The following is a 20,486-nucleotide window of genomic DNA, read 5'->3' as shown; positions in this document are numbered from 1 at the left end:
AAGTGCCATAATGATATGGCCAGGAAACTTTGGAAATATAAAGGCAAGCTACTTAATCCAACCTGGGGGTGCAAAGATTTAAATCATATCCTCTGGTTTATTCACTCATCTAGTCTAGTAGAAATTTACTCTTCCCGATCATTAAATGATATCCCAGTGCCATAGAAGAGTCAATACTCTTCCAGAAGGTGAAAAATATATTCCATATGTTGAACTAAATGTAATATAACTAGAAATAGAAATCTCAGCTGGCTCACTTATTAAATCAAAAGGCAGAGCAAATTTTCACACTGAACATTAAAACTATCACTGTTGTTTAGTACTTTTTGTACTGGAAAATAACTCGGTGCTATTTTACTTATAGTATATATGCTTTGTAAGCTTTTTCTTCTAGGAAATCACTCACTGCCTTTGCAGAAAATGCAGCAATTTTTTTTTTTGATTCCTTGTAACAAAGAATTACCTGCTCTACAAATAAATTGGTAATCATAAATGGTAGGTTAAAGTTAGAGCATACCAGAGTCTTTCTCAGTACTTTTTAAAAATATGTATTATAAATACATTAAGGTGGGATTTTAGATAATAGCATAAAAATAAATGATCTACCATGATGAACAAATAATATGCTAAATTGCAGTATTCAGTTGTTCATATAAGAGGGCTCCATTCCTCCCATGTCTGTTTTAGACTATGCTAAGTTGAGTTTTTCAGATGTAGGTTTATTCTCATCTCAAAACACCTAATTTGTGTTCTTTATCATCTGTCTCATTTTATACAATAATAATCTAAGGAAATTATGATCTGTGGGGATAATCGTTTATTGTTCATCTTAGTGTGAAGGATAGATTATGCTCAAGAAGTCACCTAGGATCATCAAGAGGCCAATTCTGAAAACAGTGAGCTTTTGTGTAAAATTTGAGTTTATAGAATATTTATAATGGATAGTTTAGGGGAGGGTACATTGTGTCTTTGTGAATATGTTGGGGAGGAAGTAGTACTGAAGTTTAAATTCATAACCCTTGAGGCATAGTATTCTATGAGTTGTTAAAATATTTTTATTTTATTCAAGCAAAAACATTCTGCAACTATTTCCATGCAAAAAAAAGTTCAGGGCTGGAGTGCAGTATCACTGTCATAGCTCCCTACAGCCTCAACTTCCAGGGTTCAAGGGATCCTCCCACCTCAGCCTCCTAAGTAGATAGCTCCATCGGCATGTGCTACCAAACCCAGCTAATTTTTTTTTAATTTGTTTGTAGAGATGAGATCTCGCTAATTGCCCAGGCTGGTCTCAATCTCCTGGCCTCTCATCCTCCCACCTTAGCCTGTCAAAGTGCTGGGATTACAGGTGTGAGCCACCATGCCCAGCCCTAAAAAAAAAAAAAAAAATTGAAAATTGAAAATTTCAAAATATCATTACTCTGAAATTTTATCTGGACAACTATCAATATTCTCTGTATATAAATAAAACAGTCATTATCTAGAGACTTTGCTACTATGACTTTTATATATATATATATATATTCTTAAGATACTTCAATCACCTGAAACCCAGAGAACCATCCTGGATATCTAAAATTTGGAAATCTAAAATTTGTTGCAGTATTTTTTCTAGAACTTGCCCCTCCCTCTGGCACATACACAAATACCTCCATTTTCATAATGCCCAAAGCTTTCCTAGGATTCCAAAACAAAGTTACAACTTTATTATATTCTTCAGTAATTTGTTTTGAGATTAAAACATCTTATTCCTTTGTTTCTATGGGGGAGAATGTTTTAGGGAAATTGACTGTACCATACTTAAAAATAATGAGTCTGTGGCCAGGTGCAGTGGCTCTGACCTGTAATCCCCACACTTTGGGAGGCCAAGGTGGGTGGATCACGAGATCACGAGTTCAAGACCAGCCTGGCCAACTTGGTGAAACCCCGTCTCTACTAAAAATACAAAAATTAGCTGGGCATAGTGGCGTGCACCTGTAATCCCAGCTCCCTGGGGAGCTGAGACAGGAGAATCACTTAAACTAGGAGGCGGAGATTGCAGTGAGCCAAGATCACACCACTGCACTCTAGCCTGGGCAACAGAGCAAGACTCCATCTCAAAAAAAAAAAGAGTCCAAAGCAGTGATAGATATCTTGTTCAGTCACTCATGCTATGAATTACTTCCCTAGAAAGTATACCACATTATAAAAATAATTATAAAAATTTACTCCCTCCTTATATTTTTGTCCTAATTTCTTTGGAATAATATTATTTTACAGTGAACATAAAGAATTTCAGATTAGTTTTAGTTCTTCTAAATAACATCAGGATTTTAAGTTTAATAATTCTACTAAGATTAGTCAATTTTTTATTATCCAAAAATAATAAGGTTTCACAGGTTCTAAAAGCAAATTGAGCATGTAGTTTCCAAGTAATTGAGGATGAAGAAAATCCATATAGCTAATACAACTTTTAACGATATTAAACTAAGGTTAGGAAATATTCAAGCGATTCTAAAATACATTATAATTTTATGTACCCTAAATATAGTTTACCAATTAAAAGTCATCAAATAATTCTAGCAATTCCAGTTTTAATTAAACGGCAACTCTTTTTCCATGCATAGTCTTTGCTGTGCTTTACATTGAAAGTTGTAAAGAAGCTTATCATTATTAGGAAATTTAATAGCCATTGTTACCTTTTAATCACTAGAATGTATTTTACCCCCTCCTGAGAATGATTAATTTACCCTCCCGTCCCCCGCCCCCTGCCCCGAAAATGATTAATCCCTGCAGTTGAGAAAAAGGAAAAGCAGCCTCTGACCTCTGGGAACTGGCCTGCCTATATCTAGGCCTCATTCTTTTTGAGAACTGGCCTGGAGCTCACTGCTAGGCCATGATGTTCCCTTGTTGGACATAAACAACCTCACAGAGCACCAACTTCATACAGGGCTGTATGATGATGATGTGAGACAAAAAACAACTTTATAATTTTGACTAAACACAGACAAAAGCAAGATCACTGTGCATACCCCAAAAGTACCAGACATTCCCCTCTTTTGGCTAATATGAGTGACTGCTACATCTTTTGAATTAGAGCTTTAGCATACATTTAGTCTTCCCTCCCTCTAGATAAAATTGATTGAAATACTTAATCATAGAATTATTTCTGATGCCTGACAGAGGCCAATCCAGAGCAAAGCCCTGCTTTCCTGAACCCTTCCCAAAATCACAAGTAAAATCCAGATCCTACAATGAGTCTTTTAACACCCCCTAAGTCACCCCATGGTTCTTATTGTTGTCGGTTTCTCTCACTGCAATGAATAATAAAACCCACTTGTTCAACTACAGATATGTTCTTGGTGGTCTTTGGCAAGAAAGCATTGACACATCCAGTAACTTAAAATTTGTGAATATTGGACTATTAGTTCTGTAAAAATACAAATGAGTTTTGTGGCCGTGCACAGTGGCTCACGCCTGTAATCCCAGGACTTTGGGAGGCCAAGCCAGGTAGATCACCTGAGGTCAGGAGTTCAAGACCAGCCTGGACAACATGGTGAAACCCTGTCTCTACTAAAAATACAAAAATTAGCTGGGCACAGTGGCATGCACCTGTACTCCCAGCTCCTGAGGAGGCTGAGGCAGGAGAATAGCTTGAGCTCGGGAGACAGAAGTTGCAGTGAGCCAGAGATTGAGCCATTGTACTCCAGCCTGGGCGACAGAGCAAGACTCCATCTCAAAAAACAAAAAAGAATTCTGTAAATTGTAAAGTTTTACCAAAATGTCAGTGTATTATTAAGATTTCTGGGCTTGAAATTTTGATTTTCATCAGCATAATCTAAACCCACAAGTATTTAACATTCTACTTTTAAAGTGTATTTGATAAATGGTTTCTTTTTTAATATAAAACGTGTACTTTCTACTCTAGGTCCATGATGAGGTTTACCATCTCAACTGGTTAAAGATCTTATGGCTCTAAAGAGAAGTTATTATTTTAAAGATTCATTATGCTAGGGTGGTTTTTGTTCTAGTTCACATTTTAGGTTAGATAAATGGGAAGTAATACCCCTATCCTTCTTTCAAAAATAGTATTGGAACAGTATTTTTTAAGCATTATATTGCCAGTTATAAAAAGTAAATAACGTTTATATTTTCCTTTTAATTACCACTTTAGATGGTGGAATTTTAAATTATTATATGCATCAATGCAATAAGAAGAGGTTTTGTCTTATCCATTTGTTTAACATGTAATATCAATACTTCTATGTGTGCTGAGGACATTATAATTTATTGTTTTATTGCTACAGTAGTGATTGGGATGAATATATTTACAGTCATTCCTCAACTCACTACACCAAGCAAAGTTTAGGAAGTTAAATTTGTAGTTACTTAAGTTATCTTCTAGAACAGAATCAGCTAGATCACCATCTCACCGTCATTCAGAGATGCTGTTCTTTATAAACTATTTTTATTTGGAAAGGGATCCGAGGTTTTCAAATAACCAGGTACCATATGGAAGATCTGCTGGCTTATGATTGTGCCTTGTGTAAACATTTTAATATCGGATCCCTAAAATCCAAAGGCTCCCCCAAAGGGGATTAAAACATAATCCCCTCTCTCTATTGCTGTAGTGGATTAACTCCGTATTCTCTCTGCGGCTGGTTTGCTCCCTGAAGACTACAACAAAAAGATTCAGTGCTCCTTAAACATGCTATGGAATTGGAAGTTGTAATTGGAGATTTCCAAAGGACGAGGGTAAAAATGACACACTATTAATGCTGAATATTTCATGATGTGTCTTTCTTAAAGAAAGACCAGTTCGAAGCCCTTTTATAAACGCCCGGAAGAACGATATTGGAGTAAAATCTAAAGGAAGCCATCTCCTTTCAGAAACGCAGAGGAGTAAGTAGAGAAGATGTGCTCCCCGTGGAAAGTTCACGGATCGTGTCCTTAAAAATTGTAATGTATTTCAGTAAATCAATGGGTACGGTTTTGATGTTTCACGATCTTTTTTCTCATGTTCTCAATTTGGATACGTTAAATTACTTTTTAGGAGAAAGAAGTAATTCGCCATTTTTAGTGTTTTTGACCATTATTTGTCTCCAAATGCCAGAAACCTCTTACAAATCTTGGTAGTCCTCTGTCTTTAGAATGGAGACTTTTTTGAGGTTTTTAGCAATGCCTAAAAATGTGTAACTTTGTTTCCAGTGTGAACCAAATCACCTTTCTCACCTTGCCCCAATCAAGAGTAAACCGCATAGATTTCTTCAGAGAGAAAATAGGAAAACTGGCATCCAAGGGAGCGTCCTGGTTGCTTAAGGGTTAAGGGAGCGGTTCGAACCGGCCCGAGCGTTGGGGGATTCGGAGGAGGGCGCGGAAGGCAGGAGGCGCCGCCAAGCGCGCGCACAGACCCTCCAATAAACACAAAGGAGGGCCTGGGGAATAGAAACCCAAATCCACTTGTAATCGTACAAGAGATTCGGGCGTAATTACTTGAGCAACCTAGATTAAGATTGATGAGCCTTTAAAGTGGTGCTTCAGATCGACTGCCTCTCCCTTTCCAAAGAAAAACCTTGTGCAACCGAGGTGGACCCCGACTCCGCTGGGCAGAGGCCGAAGCCCAGAGTCCGCGAGCCCCGGGGGCTTATCCGAGGATCCAGAGCAGTGAAATGAAAGACAGGGCTGTGCGTGGGTCTGGCCCAGGCAGTCCCGACAGGCTGAAAGCTGACACTGTCACAGTTTGCTCCTTAGCCACCCCCTTGTAATCGCGACAGAAGCCAGCCCAGCCCTCTGTGTTCCCGCAGCCTCGGGAAGGCTCGGCTTTGTGCAGGACGGTCGCAGATTGGGTGTGTGCTGCGCCAGGGAAGGCCAACTTGGCCGCGTCTCCCGAGGTCGGCCCGGCAGGGGCTGAGGGCGGCATCGGCGCGAGGGATCTCCGCCCGGAGGGCCGAGGCCTAGCGGCCGCAGAGAACCTGACTTTTTATTGCCTTTCCCCGACTGTTATTGTGACGCACTTGACTGTATGCATTTGAGGGGAGAAGTGGAAGGGATTATGATGCGCCCTTGCTACCGACAAATGAATGGTTGTATCCGATCCCCACGTTATGTATAACGTTGTATCGTGTTTCAAATCCAGGATTGCGAAGAATGTCTCCCTTTGGGGAGACTTTACAGGAAACATTTAGGTAATATCCCATTTGAATTCATATTCTATACGCGTAATTCGTGATTTTCAACCTTAACAGATTGAGGGAATTCGAAGCAGGCACCCTGGCAGGCACTTTTAGTGAAGCTGTTTCTGCAGTTTCAAAAGTTGAGAAGTAGCACTTTCGCACGGTTTTTTTGAGAATCGTTTTGTTCAAGCGTCTTACATTTTCGTCCCTTTTGATATATTCTCTGTGAGAAAGTGACTACGATTTTCGTTCTTTTCTACATAAGAACTTTATGTAATGTCCGTATGCACGCGTATGTGTGTGTGTGGCGCGCCTTAGGAGACAGATATTAATCTTCCTGCAAGAGGCAAACCGCTCACAACAGCGGAATTTATCATTTAGATCCTTGCCCCCTTCTCGTCCTCTCGCCTCTCCTTCGGGAGCGCTGCTGCTGAGTGGAGCGGCTTCGCGCGATGGCTGGTCTTGGGGGCAGTGCTGACTGCCTAGGGTCTCTGGAAAAGCCAGTGATACTCAGTGGAGAATTGGGACATTTGTCCGTTCTGCACTTTTAAGTAGGTTAATGGCAGCCCCTCACCAACCATGTAGGATTTCTAGGTGGAAATTGAGCGGTATTCGGTAGCCTGACCTTCTGGGTTTTCATACCATTTTTTCTCTCTAGTCTTGTTATAAGGTAATGAATAAAAGCTAAGTAGTCCTTATCTTACATGAAAAAAGAGTTTGCCGCCTAATACGGGAACCGTTTTTTCTAGTGCATCCTTACCAATAAAAACCTCTGGTACCCTTCTGGGAGGGAGCAGGAAGGGCCACAGGGGATCAGCCTGACTCCCCTTATCCTTGCCTTGCAGGCCCAGTGGTTCTCAGCACCCCTGCCCAGCTCATCGCTCCCGTGGTGGTGGCCAAGGGGACTCTCTCCATCACCACGACAGAAATCTACTTCGAGGTAGATGAGGATGATTCCGCCTTCAAGAAGATCGACACTAAAGTGAGTTAAAGCGATTCCGTGTACGGTACTGGTGGCTTTGTGCCAGGAAGTGGTTTTCAATTTTGTTTGATTTTACCTGACAGTGGAGGAGGGGAGCACATTCTCCTCTTTCTCAGAGAAAATAAAATGAATGAAAAAGCATGTTCACTTTATGGAACTGAAGACTATATTAATGAAGTTAAATCCTGTATTACCAGAGCATGCACATTTTAACAGTCTTTCTGTGAGTGCCTTTGTTTGCGCTTGGGCAGATTTGGTAGTTAAGCCAATTGCTCCCAAGTCCCTGGGGCCCAGAATCTCAGGCTCTGAGGGCTGACTACGAAAGGTCTTAAGAAATTTCTTATTAAGATCACTTTTAATTTTCAAAACGGTAGATTGAATTGTGATTATTGAAAAGTTATAAGGAAACTGGGGGGAGAGCCATTTAGATATAAATTCATCTCCATTAGTACACCCATTTTGTCCATCTCCTGAAATAAGAATGGGTTTTATATGTGGATTTAAGAGGAAAGCAACTGATTCTCTGAGCTTTGATTTAAAATATATATGCTAGAACTCAGATGTTTAAATATTGTATTCTTCTTTGATTATAATGCCAGAAAATACATATTGGAACCATTTAAATGCATACTTATTAAATGTTATTGTGTAGATTTTAAACACCAGAGTATTAGAGTAGCTCTTTCTCAGCACTTTCTGAGATCTATTTTAATATTTTGACTTTCATGTTACTGTGCAATTTGCAAACTTCTATTCTGGGGTTAAGAATTCAAGAGCATGAAGTGTCACGCTAGAAATTCTAGCATCATTTTGCAAAAAATCTTCCTTTATTTTTAGAGGCAGTTATTCTAAAATAGTCAAAGACAAATGCTCCCACAGATCCAGAACTTTATTGTTTTTAATTTAGATATTGATATAAAATGTAATAAAATAGTATTGGTAAACTAGAGCTAAAATCCAAAAATTTACCATCACCTGAATTAACTAACTTAAGGCCCATAGGTGATCAGCATTTTCAGCACTTGTTGACTACTAAAGTATTCCAAAGGATAGTCATGGGACTTCTTTTACTTCCAGCTCCAAATGCAGTTTTTAAAATAAGTCAGTCATCTCTACTGTCATGATAGACTTTTTTTCTTATATTATCAAAAATGCTACAAGAAGAGCAAGCTTTCAAAGGTAGATTTAAATTGTGTCTGTTGTAGAAAGGAATTGTCTTACAAGTAAGTTAGAGACTGAGAGTAGATCGTTATCTTATATACCTATACAGAAAGAGCTTTTCTCCAATGTTTTATTTTTAAGGATTTCATTAGCATATTTCTCAAAATGTTTAAGATATTCAAGTGGGTTTGATTTTCAAAATGCAGCATTACATCTTTTGATAGGAAACAATTTAAAGTGAGACACGACAACTTTTATTTTACTTCATTTATTAGCATCTAATTAAATAAAAACCAGCAACAAATTAAAATCTAAATCACAAAAGTAATTATCCAGTGTATTTCAAGTGCATTTTTCAAATATATAATTCAGATATTCAAGCGTTATTATATAAGCTGAATTCAAATTTCTTTGAATATATTTAAATAACATTTCAAGTATATTTATGGAATGTAAGAAATAGAACAAGCAATATTTGAAACAAAATGTAAACTTTTTAAAGTTCAGACACTTTCAAAGACAGAGGAAAGTACCAGGAGGAAATCTACCTTTAAATGATAACTTTGTTAGTGGAAAATGTCTGGAAGTATCGAGAATGGCAATGTAAGTTCTGTTCACCAAATCACAAACACCAACATCCACACTTTCAAAGACAATGTGAGATCACAATATTTGTTACAAATCAAAATATACATTACAGTTTCTTTCAGATGGCATATCCAAATCGTGTTTACTCACAGGCAGATGCACTTAAATCACCAGGATTGCTATAATCCTTTGATAGTTAGGCGGAGTGTTCGTCGCTGTCTTGCATTACAACCGGGCTGTTTACGGAGTGTTACGGTGTACTTTTCAAGGGAGATAGGAAATCGTGTGGCAAGAAGTCTTCTAATACTAGTGGCTTTGGGTTTTTCTCCATCCGCTTCCCCTACTTTTTCTCCCCTTGTGGGGGTGGGTGAGATGATGTCTAAATATTGTATTATTACTCCTTTTTAAAGGAAGAGATTGTTTACACTGCGGAGTGGAATATTAGGAATTGAACAGAAGTTTACACTTAATAAGGACTTTGAGAAGGGTAATAATTTCGGCTCTTGATTAACTCATCCTCTAAAGTTTTTCCAAACTTTTCGGGTTGGTCAGGATCTCTCTTGCCAGTCGCCACGTTTGTTTGGCAGCGTTTTCCAGAGCTGAGTGAGGTTTGCCTTGAAACAGATCTAAGTTCGGTAGAAAGTAGTGGGGACACCGCCGGCACTGCAGGCAGGAGATAAGTTGCAGCAAAATCCCGTTCAGCCGATCACCCAGGCAAGACTCGTCCCAGTCCGACTCCCGGGGATGCTTTTCACACTCGTAGGAAACCAGAGTCTTCATGTGGTAATTGTTCAAGGGCTGGCCAGGCAGTTCAAGGTGACGATCCCTTAAGGTTTTGAGGATGGAGAGGCACTTCTTTCTGCAGCCCCCCATCTGCAGTCTGTTCTCTGCCTCCGCGAACTGCAGCACCCAGGCGTCGCTCTCCGCCGAGCTCTGCTTGCCGGCCAGGGAGTGGCACTCCTTGGACAAGAGATTGAAACCTTCCGCCTTCACCTCCGCCACCCGGTTGGGTCCCGGCCAGGGGATGTGGGGAAGTGGCCAGTGGGCAGCACTCCTCGGCCAGATCCCGGTGCATTTAAAAGCCGGCGTGATCTGCACCACGTACCTATCTCGGATTCTCAGTTTCACTTCGCTGGTGTCTGCCACCATCTTTACCACATCCCTGTAGCTACATTTGTCTACCGCTTGAGCCACCAGCGTCTGAAACCTGGACCGGATTTTGCGCGCCGAGAGGTAGCCGGAGGCGGTAATGAATTCCACCCAGAGGGACATGCTTCTCTTGCGCCCGTCGCTCAACTTCAGCACCGCGCAGCCGGGCAGTGAGCCATCGTCCACGAAGTTGAACACCCCCATTTGGTTGAGATAAAGCACCACTTCAAATTCCGTGGGGGAGATGACCTCAAGGCCCTCGTAGCGATTGTCCATCTCGTTGAGAGAGCTGATGAACCGCGGCTCCTGCACTTCCACTTCCTTCAGTACGTCGGAAACTACTTTGCAGACTTCCCGGATAGTTTTGGCAATGGCAGCTTTCCTGGCTTGGCATTTTTCGTTGTAGTATTTATTCAGATGGTAGACAAGCTTGGCCTGGGCCGCAATCATGTTGGGGCAGAGATCCGGATTGTACACCGGAGTCTCGCAGTAAGCTGTGGGATCCAATGCGGCTGCTAGAGCTGGAGCCAACTTCGGTGGAGAAACGGGCCGCAGCGCTCAGAAATGGATCAAAAATGCCTCTCGGAAGTGCTGCAGCGTTGGTTTCCCTGCTGCTGCTGCTGCTGCTGCTGCTGCTGCTTTTCCCTTCCTTTTATCTTTGAGCCCAGCCGTTCTTAAAGTGAAAGACTGTTCTCCCCCCTCTCCTTGTCTCTCTCCCTCTTTTAAAGAATCCTTATGTGAGAGAACCGCATGGAGAGATCACCTTCTCAGGAATAAAAAAAAAAAAAAAAGTTGCGCTGAGACCCAGCAAAGCTCTTCCAGTAGTCAAAATAAGCACCCCTTTCCGTATTTATTTACGCTTTCCCGTAATCATTGTGTGTGCAGCACTGTTAATCAGATGGAGGAAAAGTGTGCTGAGAGTGTGTCCGGGGTGAGTGTGCGTGTGTATATGTCAGAAGAAGCTGCTGTTGATTTGTCTAAGAGCCCAGATGCACTCGTGTGGAAATTATAAAGGCAGGGCCAGGCAGGCGGGCGGCCAATCGCCACTGGGCTCGTCACGACAGCCTCCTTCAGCTCCAACCCGGCTAATTAATCCCCCCTCATGGATATAGGCACACAAACTAAAGGTAGGAGGCTGCTGCCGGCAGAAAACCACCCAGGCCACCTAGACAGTTTGGAAATCAAGAGGAATATCTCAGCTGTGGTACTACTTGAAGCATATTGACATTTTGAAAAGACTTGGCAAAGCGGCTCTCTTCTGTGCCGAAAACCCTGCTTGTCTTTTTACCGCTGAAATGCAAATACAGGTGTATTAATGGGAATCCATCAATTAGTGATCTAGACGGGGTTTTCTAAAACAAAATCACTAACTTGCATTTAGAGTAAGATAATTAATGCCTGTTAATCCTTGGAGTCTTCTTAAATGCAGGTTGAAAGTTTGTTCATGCAGACTACTGGCATATGGAAGTTGGCTTTAGATGGAGGAGGACCTGTGTAATTTTCTCATTCTGGATGTTCCTATATGTTAAAATGATTTTTTGAAACGTTATGGAGGTAGTGTGCTCTTTTTTTACTTATGTTTTTTCCTTTTTTGCATTTGTTGAAAGGAATCTGAAAATAATTGCTGAATGTATTAGATGTTCTACCCCCGTTTAAGTTAGGATGTTTAAAAAATATTTAGTACATCCCTCTGCCCCACCAGCTGCAGTCTTTGCACTTTGGTAGACTTGACCAGCATTACAAGCAGGACACAAAGCTATATATGCACTATAGAAACATTTGAAAAATCACTTGTCTCTGGGATGGAATTTTAGTTCATAAAATTCACGTGAAAGCATAGAGATCAAGCCTCCTCACAGATAACTATCTTGAAAATTTGAAGGTTTGGGGGTTTCTGGCTTGTTTACAGATGTATAATTAAGGATATATCTCCTGTCTTAAGTGTCCTTAAGTGGTGACCTAGCAGTAGACTTCTAATTTTATACTATTTCGTGTGATTTAATTAAGGGAAAATGGTTAACATTTTCAAAGAAAATTAACTTGCAATCAGCTAGGGGTCATTTCTGGATTTAAACATCATTTTGAAAACAAAAATGAAATCATTTCATTTCTGAATTTTGGAACCCGGAAACAGGAGGAGGAAATTTCTTTTCTTCCTAGTTGGTGGTCCAGTTGTGTCCTCAAAGCACAGGAAACTGAAAAAATACTACTTAGTGGTTATGTCGTGGTTTTTAAACCTAGGTGGATTTTTTAATTGTCTACCTTTAATTTAGATGCCACGTCTTTCCAATTAAGAATATTTCCAGTCAAATCCTATAACTCCCCGTAACAGGTTTGTAGGCACTTTCAGAGCCACTTTTAATAAGATCTTGTTCAGGGATCCCACTTTTTACTTAAGTTTTTGATTTTTGTTTTGTGTGTTTTGCACAGGTACAGCATCACAAAGCCACCTATTATTTAATTTCTCCTTATCCAACAGTGATAGATTCCAATTTAGCTGAAAATAGTATATTACATTGGGTTGCGTGGCACCCATCTACTTTATTTCCCAAGAACCTTCCATCCCCTTAGGAGCAGGGCTTGGGAACACCCAAAAAGCCCCTCCCCGCTTTGCCGTCGTCTCGGGTGAATGCACTGCTACCTTTTGGCAGTTGGAGGGGAAACGCATCAGAGCCCGAGAACCTGCAACCGCCACGGCGAAGATGTGCAGTGGTCTCTGGGGAAACGCCGCCTTCTGCCCTCACCCGGAGCGGGTGGCCCTGTGCCGTCCGCTCGCCCTCTCTCTCTAGCTGCGCCGCATTCCCGTGCCCTCTTACTTTCCTCTCTGGGCTCAAGATCGCTACGCTCTATTTCTGCGTGAGCTTATTTGAAAACCTTACTTGGAGTCCGGGTTTACTCTCCACGTCTGCTCCAGGCCACGCTGTGCCCACGCACCCCTCAGCCTTGACTGCCCACGACCGGCCCAGGTGTGGTCGCAGCCAAGCGCCCGCCGCGGGCCTCTGCGCCCTGCGCTCTCTCCCTTGGGTTCAGGCCCTCTGAGATGCTTGCCCCAAGACCTCGCCCCTTGCCTTCTTGGGCCACCTGCAGAACAATCCTGGTTGTCAAGGACCTGAGACAGCCGAGGACGGGTAGTCCCCGGGGCTGTACGAGGGACCTTGAGTGGGTCTAACGGGAAGGATGCGGGCCTGCGAGGGACGCCGGCCGGGTCTGGCTGGAGCCAGGCGCGCAGGTGGCGCATCTTCGGGGCTCACTGTGCAGCTTAATTGGGTTAAAGCGAAGCTAAACACCGAAGCACTTCGTGCAAACTAATTGGTGCAACCAGCTCCTTTTCACTAACGATTTGCACTTTGAGAAAGAAAAATGGATGGTGAGAAAAGGTATACTAGGAAACTCGTTAGATCTAGTGTTCCAGGAAAGTGAAGTCATTTAGTTTCAAGGACGCCAGGACTGTGTTTTCTAAGCTGCTTCCTTAAGCATCCTTCACACACGGAGTTGAAGGTGATTTACATAACATAGGATTCACCGGTCCGCGGTTATCACTGTGGGTGAACTGGGCGCCCTGGATTGAATAATACTCTAGTGCAAGTACTGCTTGTTGCTGCAACACAGTGATTTTCTATTACACTGAACACGTGAAATGAATTGCCTTCTGTAGCTGAATCCTTTCAGTGATCTTAGACGCCCCTCATTGTTGAAGTGAAAATTAAGCTATTCGGAGAAGTGTGTTTTCCATCCCGGAAATTTTTTTATGGAAATGACCTATAGAGAGGAATTACAAATAACAGTATGTTTTTGTGCAATTCAGGCTATTTTAATCTAGGCTTGGGGGATATATTTATTTTATGGGAGTAACATATTTAACTATTTTTCAGTAAATTTTTTAAAAATATCATTTGACCTATTAAACTAGTTATGTCAAATGATTATGCAGTACATCGAGATGGCTTAATATACGTTTATGTATTAATGTGAACGGTTTTTTAAAAAACTCCAGCTATACCAGTCTTGCAATATTTTTTGTTGAAAATGTAATCTTAGTGCTACTAGAATAAAATTGTGTGTGTGTCATGCTTTCGGATGTAAATACTTAATTATTTTCTGTGGTATGCACGCAGACATCTTTGACATGACCTAATAATAGAATGATAATTAAGGAAAACTGGCCTAATTGAAGAAAAAAAATCTCAAGAATCTCATGATGTAATGATAGTTTGAAATGCTTATATTTAATGGTATTTAGAATTTTAATGCCTAACTGACGTTTACATTTCATTTACTTAGTTTATGAGGCAGGCTTGATTTAAAATGTACCAGTTAGAAAAAAAAAATAATAATAAGGACACAGCACACCATTATCATAAATGTTAGTAGTATTAGTGAATATAAAATAATTAAATACTGTGATCCTTAACACTTCGAAGCGTTCAAAATAACAATACCTAAACAACTTTTCCTCAAGTACTATTTCCTAAATAACTTATCTCCACTTCTGTAAACCTGCTTACTTATATGGGATATACAAAGCAATTCATAAATAGTGTCGTTATTAAGCTTAAAGAAAAACTCTGTTATGTTCGAGAAATACAAGAATGCAAAATTTTTTTCTTTTAGAATAAAACTAATTTAAATTTGAATTGCATGTTCATAAATCTCAGCAATTGTAACCTTTCATCTGGAAAAGAGGTATCTGTTAAAGGATATGCACACATACATGTTAAGTGCTTACATAGATATTGTTTGGTGTTTTTTCATTATCTGCTAGCTGCTAGTCTATTCACAAGTATTCATGAATTTAAAGTTTTATTTTTTTAATATGTGCTTATTACACTGGGGAGATAAAAAGAATATGAAGTTGAGTTTATTACATTATTTATCCCTACTGCTGGAGTGGCTTTGAAGGCTCATTGTAGGCATCTGATTTCCTTCCCCCTTCTTTTTTTTATAAATGCACCCAGGCTATTTCAAGTGTTTCATTCTGCCAGACACAATATATTTCTTTTTTTACACTAGAGAAATTAAAGACAGATATTTGTGCAGGGTTTTCTTTATGTGTCACATTAAATAAAGTAAAATAGAGAGAATTTTTCTGGTAATCTAATTTGATGGCATCTATACCTTTCTTCCTGTGTGATTCTTGGTGTAAGAACACTTGAGACAAAAAATAGCTTAAAAGCTTTCAAGGTTTCAGTGATTTCTTAAAGTAATTATTTCATCTTTTAATATCAGATTTATTTCAAAGTCAAACAGAGGATTGAGGTCGCTGTTTGCACAATTTAGACCCTATTTCACTTCTTCAACTAGAACATTTTGAGAATCGTGGTTAATTTTTTAAAATTGTTTATTCTTCACTTGACTGATGAAGGCCTTTGCCTCAGTTTTCTTCATCACCCTAGTTCACATATAGTCACATTTGTAGTAAAGAGTACTGTTTTTCTCTACAGCGTTGCTTAATAAACTTGATATTGGTATTAATAGGTTTTTGAAAAGAAAGGTAACTTTGAGATTAAAAATGGAAGTTGGGAGTATACTTCTAAGAATTGACCACCACTGCTTGATTTGCAGACTTGAAGTAATACTGGATAACTCTAGCCAAAACCTTTCTTTAGATAGAAAAAGAAATTTAAAGCCCAGCTTATTTTCATAATTGTCTCTGTTTCCTCACCTCATTTGCATGTGTACACAGAGGTACAGGATGTTTTCAGTTGTATCTGCAAACTGAAAAAAAAAATGGGGGAAAAAAATGGGGGAAGGGAGGCTATCAACCTAAAGAATTTTTTATTGCTCGGCATAAATTGTGATCTCTAACCTTTTCCAAACATTTAAGGACAAGTCATTAATTTATTGAGTATTATGTAGGAAATATGGATTCTGATAGTCTAATTTCTCACAAACCCTTCAGAAAGTTACTGTTATCTTTCTAATAAAACTAAAATCTTTTTGTTAGATTTCAGCTTATAATTTTCTTGTGATATTATAGAAATATTCAGACAGGATAAATGGGCTCACATGATTCTTTTCTATATGAATATATGAAAATTAGGTATTTCCTAACCCATAACACATACACAAATGTATGTATGATTTTACATACATGAATTTACATATATTTGTGTATATGGCTACATTTTTAGTACTTTTAATATGCTATATTTTTATTGCATTTAGAGAAAACAAGGAAATCAGATTCGATGAGTGTATGTTAATCCCTACATCTGTACTAGGTCATCCAGGACTGCATTGCTCTCATTACTGTTTCATACTGTATGTGATTAAGCCACTGAAAATATTCAACATGACCTTGAGACTAGAATATGATACATAGATAATCAACTTCCAGTGATTACATGTCTAAAATAACCTTTCCTGTTTTTAATTTATAGTTTTGGAGCTTATTTTTTAATGAGCAAAGTAATTCTTCTAAACTAAGATTTATTTTTTTAATGATCAGTAACTGGAGTAATAATTTAAAAGGATAATTACATCAAGTAGAAAACGATTACCTTTTATCACATATATTATATGCAGTAAAATAAATGGTTTATAGAAAAAGAAGGAAATTAGTTTATAAATACAAATTTTCTTTATATCTTTACATATAAGTATAGAGATAACTATCTGAGAATATAATACCTATATAATATTTCCAGTTACATTTCATTATTTTCACTATGGTAATAATATACATTTTAGTACACCAATATGTACTATTTCTTGAAAGCACACTTTTCATATAATGATTTGTCAAGAATATCAAGTCTAAAGTAATACTAATGAATAGTTAATACTTTTATATTCATATATCCTTATCCATATTATTATCTCAATATCCCAGTCAAATTAGAAGCATGAACAGCATAGTTTGTAAGATGTAGTGTTCCTGATTTAAAAAAAAAGTGGGAACCTAGTGAAATAAAATGTATAGCTTTGTCTTTCTGTGAAATGTATTTTTTTAAGTTAGGTTTCTCTATGTATAATTTGCATACAATAGCGTTCCATGATTTTTCCATATGATTGTGCCATTCTATGAATTCTGACAAATGTATACCATCATAGAAGCTCTACCACACATGTAGAACATTTATATTACCACAACAATGTTTCTTCATGCCCTTATTTCATTATTTTTATTTGGAAATTTTATGATTAATGTGTAAATATCTGAGTGTTTTAGTTTTATATCAAAAGGTCTTTAGACTGTAACACCCGTTATTTATTTCCCCTAGAATTTACTATTTTATCATGCTTCCAATTAAAGACAAGTTTTAATCAAAAAACACTGACACAGGCAAAGTATAAAATAATATTTCAGATATATAAGCAATATGTTTATAATTTTTATTTTATGTAAAGTTGTTTAATGTATGTGACTAATTAATACTTGGTAGAAGATTCATTTTTCAAAGAAACTCCTAATATTTAGTGGCTAACATGAATATATGTGTTAGATTTATGAATCAGGTTCACAGTTTGCACATCAAAATATGCAAGAAAGAAAGGGTTTCTCATATAAGTTAGCAACATTTGAGGCATATTTGTAATGTTTCTAGCTTTATGTCACTAGAGAAAGAAATGTCAAGATTTCTCAATATTTTTGCTTTACATTTTCAGTAAATTAACCTTCCCTTTGAGTGGTAGGAATTGAGGCTAAAGAGTTTATTAGATCTAATATTACTTAATATATGCACATTCTTGGGACATATGTATAAATATACATTATCCTAATTTTGTATAAATATACATTATTATGTAAATTTAGATGGTTACAAATACTCTAAACCAAGACGTATTAAATTATAGGAGTGAAGACATTGATAATGATGCTTTTTCAAATATTCTGCCTTTTTACAACTTGGAATAGTACAACTAGTCTTTTATTTCTTCCCCTAAGATATACAAATTATTTAAATGCTTTCTGTTTTATATTTTTATTTGGCAGTTACAATAGAAATTTTAATGTTATGCATGCTTACAGGCCTATTAAGAAAGAAGTTATTGCTTTCTTAATAATCTCAAACCATCTTTAGGAAATACACTCTTTTTATGGTTTGCAAAATAGCCCATGCATGCAGTCTGAGTACAGACACACACACATAACACCAGTGTTTAAGATAGTAAAAGATTGAATTGGCCTCTATACATTTTCTGTATTAATCTGTTAAAAGGAAACAACTACTAAATATTGGATTCTTGTTGCCACCAGGAAGTAATATCCACATCTGCAAGATTGTCTCATAATAACCCTTAACAGTTTTGGTAATACCTGAAGAGACTGTACCTAAATTGATTTTTTAAATAACACTGGAAATTCCAACAGCATGTATTCAGTCACATATACTACATCAACTTTGAATGTCATAAGCTTGTAATTATGAAATTGAGAAGTTTATTGCTAGCCATTTTGTCCATAGAAAAAAAATACTTATTTACCTACATTAATATGTATGTGTGTGTATATATATATATAGAGAGAGAGAGAGAGAGAGAGAGAGAGACCTTCACTAATTTAAAATTGTTTTTTACTTTTTTGCAACAGACTAAGTTTAAATTTTTTGCAACCTTAACCTGCATTTGATAAACAAAATGTATAACTCATCAGGGGGAAAAAATGTGGGATGTTTTGTTTTTTGTTTTTTACTAGCAATTTCAGTTCTTCATTTGTTTTGCTCTCCACGCTGCATTAGCACAGTTTTCCCCTGTGTGCATCTGCCAGTGTACAATTTAGCCACGGGCATCTGTAGACCTTGTGGTGATCAGTATTGCAGGCAAAAGCCATATGTGTTTAAATAAAAAAAAAATCTCTTTATTTCATTTGCTGTTTTAACTGGATGGATAACTTTTGTGCCTCAAGACAGAAGAAGAAAAAATACAGAAATAATTAATTGCCTCTATTCTTGAGGCAGTTTCATTTCCCCTCCAATATGGAATGCTTGTCAGCTTTCCTGATAAATGACTGCATGTATTTGCATAGATTTTACATTAACACAAAAATTAGTTTTATTTGTGGGAAACTAGTTTACATAATAATATAAAACCCCGTGTTATTGATTATGTTCCCAAGCATTGATGACTTTAGAGGGGTGGTGGTATGCTAAATTTTCAAAAGTCTGATCAGCCTACATAATTTAAACTTTCTTTTGATAAATAGTTTTACATTAAGATCTAAAAGACATATTTATAACATTTTAAAGTTTTAAAACTTCTTTTCTAGATTTACTTACCACAACTGTTTCAGACTCATAGTGGCACCCATTTGGTAAGATTTTGATTTTAAACTTTAGCCAAGGAATATTTTTAAATACATATTACCAATTACATACACTTCAGCCAATTGGAAGACTGCATCTAAATGAATTACTTTAATTTTCATATTCATATTATGAAAAAAAGATGGGTGCTATATTGAGTGTGTGCAGTTTAGCTAATTCTTGGGAAGTTATGCATTATTTACAACCAAATTTAAAATATACCTGAGAACTATAGTCTCCATCTTTAACGTATTTCCTTCAATATACTTAATTAATCACCCAGCCCTGAAAAACCCACTCTGCTGGAGCTGTTAGGGTGCTGAAAAGAATTCTACCTCTAAGTGGCAGGCAGTAGATGTTTATTCATACTATAATCTGGCATCTTGTTGTCTAGAGGCAACCTGCTAATTATGTGCTATCATTGTATTATTCATGTTATGGAAAATTCAAATATGTTCACTACTGTTAGTTACATCACAAAGCTTTCGTAAAATATACTTGATCCTCAAGAACCCTACTATACTTAATGGCAACCTAAACCAAGAGTGTCTCTGCCACTTCTTGATTCTGGGACACCCTGGGTGCCAGCTGTCACAGCTCAGCTAATGATGACAAATGCCCCTCTCTATGCAGATTGCAGAGCTTGCAGGCTGCTGTGAAAGGCAACCAGATTACCTTTCTTCAGATAGTAACTTAACCTTTTAAACTCGTGTCAGAATGAAATGATCAGCTGTGATAGTTTCAATATCTGTATCTTTAAAAACAAAAATCAGAATAATATCAAATAACACTTTAAAAATTTTCCAGTATTTGTATGATTTACAGTGTTTTACCCTTGAATGCTGTAATAGTCTTAAATAAGAAACTCTGGGTAAGACATACTTCACAACCACTCTAGAGCGTGTGTTTGAACTCTGCATATAACCCAGGTAATAGGTAATTGAGAAAATTCTCCAGATTGTTTAGTCTAAAATATAGGCCGATGAAATTTTGAGGGAAAATATGTTCTTCTCCTCACCTGAATGAATGGTAAAGCCTCAGTTCTCCCACTGCTTGTACAAGCCTAGCCTGTCCCAAGCCAATAGTTATATTATATCATTAAAACTTACTGAGTTATTCCAAAATGATTTAGAGAATAATTGTTGCTAATTATTGTTTTCTCTGGGTATTTTCAAATATGATCTTTTAAGTTATTAATTTGTTCTATAGAAA

At 37.8% G+C, this 20,486-nt stretch overlaps 2 protein-coding genes across 6 annotated transcripts in view; one reads left to right on the top strand and one right to left on the bottom strand.

The window, feature by feature from the left end:
- Positions 1 to 20,486, top strand: part of LOC105486020 (neurobeachin) — a 747,447-nt gene that overhangs the window by 525,710 nt on the left and 201,251 nt on the right. For all 5 annotated transcript variants that reach the window (XM_011748656.3, XM_071081645.1, XM_071081644.1 and 2 more), the window contains one exon: positions 6,995 to 7,131. In XM_011748656.3, coding sequence (XP_011746958.1) covers positions 6,995 to 7,131 — 137 coding nt within the window. The remainder of the gene's footprint in view (positions 1 to 6,994; positions 7,132 to 20,486) is intronic.
- On the bottom strand, positions 7,770 to 11,029 carry LOC105486017 (mab-21 like 1). Its single transcript, XM_011748654.3, has one exon. It carries the CDS (start codon positions 10,477 to 10,479, stop codon positions 9,400 to 9,402), a length of 1,080 nt encoding a protein of 359 aa, XP_011746956.1. The 5' UTR covers positions 10,480 to 11,029; the 3' UTR covers positions 7,770 to 9,399.

This window comes from Macaca nemestrina, chromosome 16 (assembly GCF_043159975.1).
Source record: "Macaca nemestrina isolate mMacNem1 chromosome 16, mMacNem.hap1, whole genome shotgun sequence".
Classification (NCBI taxonomy): domain Eukaryota; kingdom Metazoa; phylum Chordata; class Mammalia; order Primates; family Cercopithecidae; genus Macaca; species Macaca nemestrina.
The sequence above is the reverse complement of the archived record's forward strand: the minus strand, read 5'-3'. Positions and strand labels throughout refer to the sequence as shown.